The following is a 10335-nucleotide window of genomic DNA, read 5'->3' as shown; positions in this document are numbered from 1 at the left end:
ATGAAGCTCTGTGTCTGCCTCGTGTTGCTCTCCATTATTGCATGTGCAAGTGCTGACAACCCATTATACAGAGGTGGAAAATTTGTGTGGGATGCTGTGGGAGGTAAGCTGGTCTGTTACCACAAATCTTTCTCTCAGGGAGCCCCTCCCCGAGCAAAGGCTGTGTGCAGTCCATGGGTGCAGTCCCCTGGGCAGGGAGCTCCACACTTCCACCTCTCTGCTACTGAGAGCGAGCGATGATCAGCCCCTGCAGACTCCTCCTGTGAGCACACCCCTGTGAAAGGCCACTGTGGAGAAGTGCTTCCCTGTGCTAGTGTTCCTGGGGCTTTTTCAAGCAGAGCACAGAGGGTTTGATGGGATGGACCACGGATCAGGCTTGGAGGTGCCCCTGCAGCTAAGACAAGGAACAGGAACTGCAGAAACGAAGGTGTGCTCATGGGAAAGGAACTCTTTGTGGATAAAGTGGCTGCACAAACCCTCTGCAGCCAACATCCCAAAATGAAGTTGCTAGCTCCTCTGGTGGATAGTGTGGAACCACAGGGCTGTTGCTCTCTGTAGAGTGCGCTTCATCTGCCACTACAGCATTGCATCCAAGCTGTGCAAAGCCTCCACTAGCTTCCCTTCAAGGAGCTTCCTTTCTTCTTTGCAGATCATCCCCTAGTAGAAGCAAAGATCGGTAAAAGAGCTTTCTCAGGGGAACCTAGGGGACACTCTTAGGCCCAGCAGTAATTCATGAGCCCCTGGCTGAAAAACTGCTTCTTGCTGGGAAAAAGGCTTTAAAATTAACATTTCTGCTTTCTACAGGGGCATGGGATATGCTCAGAGCATACAGAGACATGCGTGAGGCAAATTATATAGGAGCGGATAAATATTTCCATGCTCGTGGGAATTACGATGCTGCCCAAAGAGGCCCTGGTGGTGCTTGGGCTGCCAAAGTGATCAGGTAAACGGTGCCTACGCGGCTTGTGAAGAGCGAGCTCCTGGGGAGCTGGGCATTTCAGGTATCGCAAAGTGATACTGTTACGGGGAGTTAAAATGGCCTTTTCTCTCCGTCTTGCTAGTGACGCCCGGGAAAGCTGGCAGAGCGACACGAGCGGCCGCGGCGCTGAAGACACACGGGCCGACCAAGAGGCCAACGAGTGGGGCAGGAGCGGCAAGGACCCCAACCACTACCGCCCCGCCGGCCTCCCCTCCAAATACTAGCGCGGCCCCCCGCCACCCCCTCCCGTGCGGCCTGAATAAAGACACGTTGTCCCCGCGCCTCGACTCGCGCCTCGACTCCCGCCTCTCGCGGCGGCCGCGGCGGTGTGAGGGGCCCGGCCCGGCGGTGTTGCGCAGGGGCCCCTCCGCGCCGCCAGGGGCCGCTGCGGCGCCCTCGCCGCTCTCGCCGCCGCTCTCGCCGCCTCGTTGGCGGTAGCGGGGCCTGGGCTTGGGCCGGGGCCTGGCGGCGGGGCGCCATGGACCGCAACCCCTCGCCGCCCTCCAGCGAGGCGGAGGAGGAGGAGGAGGGCGACGCGGTGGGCGGCACGGTGTACAGCAAGCACTGGCTCTTCAGCATCCTCACCCGCCTCATCGAGGTGCGGCGGGACCGGGGAAGGGGGGCGCCGCGGGGCGGGGCGGGGCCGGCGCGCGCTCGCTCGCTCGCTGTAACGGCCGCGGGGTCGCGGCGCAGCTCATGGCCCCGTCCCGGTGCGTGTCCCCGTCCCCGCCCCGCCCCTGTCCGCGCAGGTCATCAGCCCCGAGCAGGGCGAGCCCGGCGCGAGCCGCGAGCGGACGGAGCTGGAGGAGGAGATGGAGAACGACATCTGCAGAGTGTGGGACATGTCGATGGACGAGGTAGGAGGCGGCGCCGGGGCGAGCCCCGAGGCGGCTGCGGGCCGCTCCGCCGCCTGCCCGCGGCCGAGCGTCCCCGTCGCAGACGCCGCCGGAGGCGGGCTGGCAGCGGCGCCGGGGGCGGGCGCGGCCGCGGCCTCGGCTGCGCCCCCCGTCGGCGCTCCCGTGGGGCTGCGCCCCGTCGGCGCTCCCGTGGGGCTGCGTAGCTCCGCTGCCTTGCCGACCGCGTCCCCTGAGTCGCTTAGCAGAGCAGGTCTGGCGGGGAGCAGGCGGACCCGCTTCTCCAGGCTGAGCGAGCGCCCTCTGAGCGCGCTCACGCCAAGCACTCGCGTGCAGACGCCGCCTCCCGCACCCTGGCTGCTGGCACCGTGCCGGTGCCTGAGGGTGCGAAGCAGCGCTGCGCGTGAATGTGACAAGCAAGAACGCGGTCTGCCGGACCTTCCTCCAGGTGTCTCGGGGTGGTGCAGCGCTAGTGCTCGATCAGCTGGCCGAAGGGGCCCTTAGGCAGAGCTCCTCTTTCTTGCATTATGCCCTGGAGTCGAGCAGGAGCCTTGAGTCGTTAGGACGCGGTTCTGCAGCTGTGGCTGAAAGTGCCTCAGGCTCATGGCTAGTGAACTTAGTTGTCTCTGACGGATAAACAACTTTTAAACTTTAGCTGCAGATTTATAGTGGCAGTTCAATGTAATCTTCTGGATTTTTTTCTGAACATTCTCAAATACTAGAACAAAGGAAGTCGGATCTCTTTTTCTCGAGATTCTCTTTTCAAGTAAGTTTTTTTTTTTTTTTTTTTTTCCTGTTCTCTGTTCAGGTATTTTAAATAAATGTGGAAGGTGTGTCCTTCACTCCTAACTGGAGAACTAATCTTGTGATTTAACAAGGTGAAATGAGGAGGAGATTTCTAAGAGGTTCCTCCTTTGTATGCTCTGAGCAACTGCTAATGGTATCCCCTTTCCTGTTCTTTTTTACATACCTGAATGATGTCATGGTCCAAAAAAATGGCATTTCCTGAATTGTCTGTCTGACCCTCTGTGAGACAGAAAGCAAGAGAAAGTGAATGTGATTGGTTTGGTGCGTTGCACAACGTACCACCATCATCTTTAATCGCAGGGCCTTGCTGAACTTCTTGCATGTGAGGATGGTAGCATAGCATATTATTGCTCTTAATTGTGGGCAAATGTTCTGTAACGAGTTTGACATCTGTTTGATCCAGTCCTTGTTCTGTGAGAAAAGATTTGATCTGTGTTCAGAAATTATGAAAGGCAATTTACTTCTCCGTTTGCTTTTCTATAGGACGTTGCTTTATTTCTTCAAGAGTTCAATGCCCCCGATATATTCATGGGAGTTTTTGCCAAGTCAAAGTGTCCTCGCCTTACTGTAAGTACGGGCTGAAATAAAGCATTTGCGCATTAATAGCCCAAGTAGATAGCTCTGCACATGCATTCACAGAATATCTCCCTGCTCCTCCCATGGCATATTTGAATGCGTGAGGAGAGAAAACAGAACACACAAAATTCAAATTTAAATTGCTTTTTTTGCACAGTGTCTCTAATATAGTCTAATCAGTAATTATTTCAGTAATGCTGAAGTTGATCTGTGTCACTGTTGATAAGGGCTTAAGTGTTCCGAACCTCATAATAAGGCTTGCTATAAAAAACAGTATTGGTCGGACTTCCGATCGATACTTTCTCATTACTCATTCCATGATTACTGAATAGAAATATTTTTGAATTTGTTACATCAGATGTGTGAAGATAATCTTAGGTATTGGGAACTGTTAGGTATGAGTACTTGAAGTTTTTTTCTTCCCCCTTTGTTTTGATACAGTTGTTTACAGCTTATATGTCACAGTTCCCTAGCGTTTAGAAATTTAAAATAGGCACTCAGAAATCAAACTGGAAAACATCTTTGAACCTTTCTTACTTTATATGATGGCCACAAGATCAAATTATGAACTATGTTGCAGTAGTTTAATGACACTGTGTTTTGACTTTTCAGGAAATCTGTGTGGGAATACTGGGAAACATGGCTTGTTTCCAAGACATATGCATGTCCATTAGCAAAGATGAGAATCTTGGGTGAGTGCCTATGTGCTTTATACGTACGTATGTGAACATGGGTTTGAACTGAAAAGGTGAGTTTTTAATATTAGAGTTTTTAAACTAATAATGTGATCTGATAAAATGAACGTGATGATTTCTTTTGTCCTGTTAAATGCAAGGAAGATAACTTAAATTTAAGTTATTTGGCTGGATCTTACAGTCATGTAAAATGTATTATAAAAGGAGGTAAATTTGCTTTCTTTGCTTCATCTTCATTCGAGTCTTTTTTGCTAACCGGAATGGATTGGGAAGGGTTCGGTGAAGATAAGAGATACAGACCATCATTTTTTTGTCATCGCCAGGGAAGCTCTTGAACTGTTAATTTCTAAGTCTGGCAACGTTGAAAAACTGGAGGTGCATGCATAAGCTGGAAAGGCCAGCTTTAATCTTAGACTATGGCTGCAGCTATAAAATACATCTTTTTACAGCCTTTTTTCACAAAGATGTATTTTATTAAAACTCTATCTTGATTTTTCTGCTTACAGCCAAGTGTTATTGCAACGTTTGTGTGATTCAGACTCTCCAACTCTTCTGGAAACAAGCAGGTAGGACTTCTTAGTAATTAATGTATCACTAATAAATATAGGTCTATGAAGCAAATTGACAGATGGACTGATTATTATTTTCCCGTCCTTTCCCTTTGTCATTTCCACATTGTTCTGGAAATGATTTGCTGTGAGCTGTATTTCTCTTTCCACCACATCACTGTACTTACTTGGATTTACAGTGGTAGAGTTAAAAACAGCCTGTTGGTTTTTAATCTGATAATGGGCAATTCTTGTCCAGGTTGCTGTTAACTTGCCTCTCCCAACCTGAGGTGGCCAATGTCTGGGTTGAGAGAATCCGAGAAAGCCCTTCTGTCTATGACTGTGTTTGCTTTATCATGTCAAGCTCTACAAATGGTAAGTTGCCATACCAAGCTGTAAACTAGTGGATACTTGCAGAATAAGTAATCACTGAAGTATGCAGTTTCAAGGATGGATATTTTCAGTGTGGAGTGTAGAATTTCTTTATCGTAAGGCAGACCTCATGAATCTAAGGAACACTAAAATAAATTTGGGCTGCTTTTGCAGGGTTCATAGAGGTATATAAACTCAACAAATCCCGATAATTAAGCTTTTGGAATTTGAAGAATGCCAACTGTACTGTTCTTTGTAAAAGATGTAATACACAGAAATCACACCCAGTCCAATTGAAATCACAGATGGATTTAAGTAATATGCTGATTGGCAAGTTAGCAGAAAACTGTACGTATAGAGGGACAGATTGTAGGGGTTGTGATTTCAGCAGCTGAAGTTATTGTTTTTTCAGGAGCCTCAAACTCAAAGTCTCTTTGCAGAATGAAGTTCCTACTTTATAATTGGCATGATAAAATAGAAGGTGTCAGTGGCTTTCCAACAATCCCTGTTCATCAAATGCTTCGCCTCATTTTTGCCACAAAAAGGAGTTAAGCATAGTAACTGTCGGTAGATTGTTAGTGAAACTAATATATTTCAGCACTGTATTTACTCTGTATGCTTTTATATTTTAGCATCTTGTGAACTCACTTTTGCACTTCATTTTTTTGTTATTGAATTTGATGTATGCTTTCTTGTGCAGTTGAACTGCTGGTAAAAGTAGGTGAAGTGGTGGACAAACTGTTTGATCTAGATGAAGAACTAATGTTACACTGGATTAAAAATGGCACTTGTCAGTCTGTGGGACCATCTGTAGATGATTCCCCTGAAGAACTTCCAGATTTTAAGATTGTGCCTTGTATCCTTGAAGCAGCCAAACAAGTCCGGTATGTGAGCTTTCCTTTCAGGTTTGTGGCTGGGGAGACTCCTCATAACCTTGTTAAGGCCCATGTCCTGAAAATCTCTTTTCAGTGGGAGCTATGTAGTTTGCCAGATTGGTAAAGTACATATGCCTCTACTTATCATTTGAAACCTATCTTGTAAACAAAGAACGCTGTAGTGATTGCTGATGGTCTGTTGAACATCTGAAAAAAAATCGAGAGTGTAAACTTTGGAGTAATCAGGTCTTTAATTTGGCTTTGCTTTTTGTTCTATTCTGTGTAGCTCTGATAATCCAGAAGGACTTGATGTCTATATGCATATCTTGCAGCTCCTAACCACGGTGGATGAAGGCATTCAGGCTATTGGTAAGACACTTGAGTTGCTACATGTGATGGGACAAATGGCAATAACTTACAGATCATCACGTATTTAATGGGAAAAATGTGCCTAGATTAAATTTGTTGGGTTTGTGTGTGTGTGTGTTTGGTTTCTTATTTTTTCTTTTTTTCCCGCCTTCTCAAGTGCAGGCTCCTGACGGAGGAAAAGAAACTTGGAGTTTGCTTTATGATCTAGTTTGCCATGAACTGTGCCAGCCAGATGATCCAGCGATCATTGTTCAGGAGCAGAAAACTGTATTGGCCTCTATTTTGTCTGTGTTGTCTGCTATGTTTGCTTCACAGACAGAACAAGAATACATCAAAATGAGGAAAAGCAAGTGATGCTTTTTTCTTGATTTTCTTTTTTTTTCTTTTTAAACTATGTTTACAATTGACTTGATATATGTGGAGTGAAGGGTAGTTAATTCATTACTGTTTACTAGCTGTCAGTTCAGAGCACAAAATTCAGATAGATGCTTGAACACTACAAGGTTCTTTACTGATGACACTAAAAATCACAGCTGGTTCAAGACCAGGCACAAAGAATTATGATAATGGAGTCTGCAGGTTGTGTTCAGTCCCCTCTTTGTTGGGTAGTTTGGTGCATGAAAATTGCATAATTCATCTTTGCTAAGATAGGATGTCCTGATAGTGGGTAGTCTAAGAGAAGGAGACATGGCACTTACTTAAACACATCTTTATCACCTGTTTGATCCATTGAGCAGTCTTTAGAATTAAAAGGCTATCTTGGGAATGTGAGTATTATTGCCCCACAGGATTCTGGAGGGAATTGTGCTTGCTCTAAGCTACTGCTGGAGACATTCTCCTCATATTTCTTACTACTGGCATATAATTCTTGTAGCTGCAGGTTAGCTTGCAGTAAAGGGTGGTTTGGGTTTTTGTTATGCTTCCACTTGCCTTTTTAAAACAGTCTTTCACTGATACAAGCACAACAGTGTCAGTATGTGCATTTCTGTATCCTTTGTATAAAACCTCCTGTTGTGTTGCAGAATTCTAATCTGTTGAGAAAGGGTGGGGAAAAATTGTCAGCGTTAAACTTATGGTTTCTTGTTACTAAATATTAGATATGCCTCTGATTGGGAGCTTGATTCGTATCTTACAATACATGGAGGGCTGTGGGAAGAACTCTGTGGATGACTCGAAGAAATCCAAAGCAGATGAAACTGGAAATGCAGACCTACATGAGGAAGATTTCCATTTGAAAATTTTGAAGGATATCTGCTGTGAATTACTGTCTAATATGCTTCAAGAGCTGACCAAGGTAAAAATATAATTGTAAGAGTGATCCTTTTCTTTTTCTTTCTTTTTCTTTATTTCTTTTTTTTCTTTAAGGTGGGCAAGAAAAAGAGCATTACTCTTAAGGGGGCATTCTTCTGTGAGCTTTTCCCCTTCTTGTGCAAGTTCCATACAGGGAATTGACCAGAGAATTGATGGGCAGGTCTGTAGCACCAAACGGGACGCGGGTGTTCTGAGGTGTGTGCCTTCAGTTTCTGTGTGGTAAATTCTCTGGGTGTACGTCGCCAGTTTCTCTGGAAGGGAAGTCTGCTTGCTTAAGGAAGGGAAAGAATGTCAACCCCTCTATTATATTACCACTTTCTTAGCTGGACTTTTTTATTATGGGAGCATTAAGGCTGGGACACAGTTTTCACAGCTTTTTGACCTTTTTGTATGAGGTATGTCTGGTATTGTTGCAGAACTGTTAAGTTTTGTTCCCTGGTGGTTCTGCCTGTTTGTGAGCACAGAGTGCATACTGTACACCCTGTGTGCGCAACTGAGAGTTTCTTCTTTTGACAGCTGTTCATGACATGATAGTTGTACTTCTCTTCTTTTAATTTTCCAGGAAAATATATTAGAAGGACTAAACCAGGGACATTTAAATGAACAGACATGTTCCTGTGCATTTCAGAACCTCTTGCCTCTGTATTTCACATCAGTGAGTATATGACAGTCTTTAACATAGCTGAAAAAATACTGCTCTGGTGGCATGGCCTTTCATAAGCAAATATAGACATATGACAAAATTGCTTATAAGCAGGTAATGTGCGATCTTAGGCAATCTTATCTTCTCCCTCTTCTGGCTTACTCAGCCAGAACTTTGCCTAGATTGTTGGCTGATAAAAGGGCCAAACTGTGCTGACATGAATGAAGCCGCTTACGCTAGCTGAAAATTTGTCCCTTGCTGCCTTAGAGAGTGATTATAATAATTGTATTTCATAGGGAGTTTTTCTTTGTGTAAACAAGAGTTTTGGGATGGCAATAAATCCTTGTATGTTTTGGAGCTGAGGCCAACTGAAATTACGAGGTTTAGGAGGGAAGTATCTACTATGGAGCATTTTCCACTATTCTGTACAATGGCCATTCCTGGCTGAGGTTGGTGGGAAGATGGAGTGGTGGAAAAGCCCTTTGCCTAAGTTCTGTATGAGAATTGTGTTCCGTGGAAGAGTGTTTTCTGTATTTGTTATTTATTTTCAGGTGGAGAGCTTCCTTGAAGTATTGCGTGAAGCTGATCGGACGCTTGCTGACAATCTAGAAAAACGTTTTCCAAGCCTGAAGGTCCACACCTAAGAATGTACACGGAATATTTTCCATCTTTGGAATGAAGATTTTTGACTGTTTCTTTACACTGTTTTAGAAGTCAGATTTTCAGTAAGTGCGGAAGAATAAGGCCTTACCAACAGACGGCTTTTAAGAAATGTTCCAGGTAGCCCAGATTAATGTAGGGTTAATCTGGTCTGCATGGGGTAGGAAATGATTGTAAGTTTAGTTTAGCCTCTTCCATCTTGTTTGCTGTGGTGATGAGAGACTGCTGATTTGTAGTTGCTCTTCTGCCAAGTAGCATTCTTTGCATAACTCTTGGTCCTGTGCGTTTCGACTTAGGTTGGAACAGCGAGATGAATGAAATGCACTGAGTATAGTGTTTTAATGTGATACTGGCCTTTTCCAAGCTTCTGTTGGCAGAAGGAGGATTGATCGACGGGAAATCTCAGATGTCCTCTGGTTAACAGGTCATCATCAGCTTCAAGCCCTGGTTTTAAAAAAAGACTTAAATTGCACAGGGAAGAGACTTGTTTTCTTTTAGGTCCTATCTGTATTTTGAGCAGATATTGTAAGAGAAATGTGTTATCCTGCTCCTTTAAGATCTTTTCACTTTTTGTTTTAAAGCCTCTTCTGCACTGCAGCTCTGAGTCATAAGAATCTAGGGCTTGTGCAGTTGAAATGGGTGTGAGAATATCGTTATGGACATGGCAGGTACATGCAGTGGAGCTAACATTCATTTCTGTGTCTAAAAAGATGCTGCAACCATACAGCAACTCCAGCTGTTTTTTTAAAATTAGTGTAGAAAACAGTAGGTCTTTACTATGTTTGAGATGTTAAAGAAAATAGGATCCAGAGCATAGAGAATAATTTAATAACATACACACACTTTCTCCTGCTATCCAGGATTTTATGGGCTTTAAATATTGTGCTGGGCCATGTTTTGTTTGCCCTGAGTTACATGTACATGTGGTAAGATACGGTATCCATGTATGTATATAGCCTTTTCATCCAAACTTTTAGTTTTGAATTTAATCTCCCCTTTGGGCTGCCAGGGACCTCTTAGTTGTTGACAGAGGATTTAGAATTAGGAATATCTGTGTCATTAAAAAGAATTGCAATGGTTTCTATCAATTTTTGTATGCTACGTTTATTGGAGAAAACTGGTAATAGGATGACAGCATTTTCATACTACTTTGACAGTTTTTGGATATTTTCTTAAACCTACAGGTTTGTAATAAAGTTTCTTTAAAAAAAAACTGTATACTTTTCTTCATTTTAACTGTCAATTAAATTTATGTTTGGAGCCACTGGAATTGTCTGTTAGTCTCTTGACTATGTCATTTGCAAGAGCAAAACTAAACCTCTTCCTAATGTAAATGTCCTATAAAATGTATTGTCCTTTATTGGATGTTCATTTTAACTATCTCTTGCTTTCTTTACTTAGTCATTTTTTTTATGGCTTGGGAGTTGAATGTCTCTGTCGTCCAGTCGTTAAATTTTTTTGAACTTAGCATGTCCCAGGGTGTACCATATATATCTTTATGGTAGTCCACCAAAGTTAAGAATTATTTCTGTTTTGCACCTTTTCAATTTTGGTGGTTTCTAGCACTTGTTTAATGTAGTGTACAGAAAAGCTAAGACAAGATCTGTTGTTTTATTTGCTTTCCTTCTCTCTACCAATACATAATT

General features: G+C 44.1%; 2 protein-coding genes across 3 annotated transcripts; both read left to right on the top strand.

The window, feature by feature from the left end:
- LOC134141279 (serum amyloid A protein-like) lies at nt 1–1249 on the top strand. The gene is made up of 3 exons (XM_062577383.1): nt 1–103; nt 805–943; nt 1062–1249. Exons 1-3 carry the CDS (start codon nt 1–3, stop codon nt 1201–1203), a joined length of 384 nt encoding a protein of 127 aa, XP_062433367.1. The 3' UTR covers nt 1204–1249.
- A 169-nt stretch (nt 1250–1418) lies between these two features.
- SAAL1 (serum amyloid A like 1) lies at nt 1419–9900 on the top strand. 2 transcript variants are annotated; one of them, XM_062577842.1, is made up of 12 exons: nt 1419–1577; nt 1729–1836; nt 3124–3207; nt 3829–3908; nt 4418–4477; nt 4719–4834; nt 5532–5715; nt 5993–6075; nt 6233–6421; nt 7173–7369; nt 7949–8041; nt 8581–9900. In XM_062577842.1, exons 1-12 carry the CDS (start codon nt 1458–1460, stop codon nt 8671–8673), a joined length of 1407 nt encoding a protein of 468 aa, XP_062433826.1. In that variant the 5' UTR covers nt 1419–1457; the 3' UTR covers nt 8674–9900. The 2 variants fall into 2 exon arrangements, with proteins under 2 accessions (XP_062433826.1, XP_062433827.1); XM_062577843.1 differs by lacking the exons at nt 1419–1577; nt 1729–1836 and adding an exon at nt 2127–2599.
- The last annotated feature ends 435 nt before the right edge of the window (nt 9901–10335 follow it).

Source organism: Rhea pennata, chromosome 5, assembly GCF_028389875.1.
Source record: "Rhea pennata isolate bPtePen1 chromosome 5, bPtePen1.pri, whole genome shotgun sequence".
NCBI lineage: Eukaryota > Metazoa > Chordata > Aves > Rheiformes > Rheidae > Rhea > Rhea pennata.
Note: the sequence above shows the minus strand (reverse complement) of the source record. Positions and strands in the feature narration are given on the sequence as shown.

Bases quoted from the DNA above. Each gene is read 5' to 3' on its own strand.
- LOC134141279 (XM_062577383.1), top strand. From the start codon at position 1: ATGAAGCTCTGTGTCTGCCTCGTGTTGCTCTCCATTATTGCATGTGCA. The intron at 104-804 runs GTAAGCTGGTCT...TGCTTTCTACAG, and splicing joins TGTGTGGGATGCTGTGGGAG to GGGCATGGGATATGCTCAGA. The intron at 944-1,061 runs GTAAACGGTGCC...CCGTCTTGCTAG, and splicing joins TGGGCTGCCAAAGTGATCAG to TGACGCCCGGGAAAGCTGGC.
- SAAL1 (XM_062577842.1), top strand. From the start codon at position 1,458: ATGGACCGCAACCCCTCGCCGCCCTCCAGCGAGGCGGAGGAGGAGGAG. The intron at 4,835-5,531 runs GTAAGTTGCCAT...TTTCTTGTGCAG, and splicing joins CATGTCAAGCTCTACAAATG to TTGAACTGCTGGTAAAAGTA. The intron at 7,370-7,948 runs GTAAAAATATAA...TTAATTTTCCAG, and splicing joins TGCTTCAAGAGCTGACCAAG to GAAAATATATTAGAAGGACT.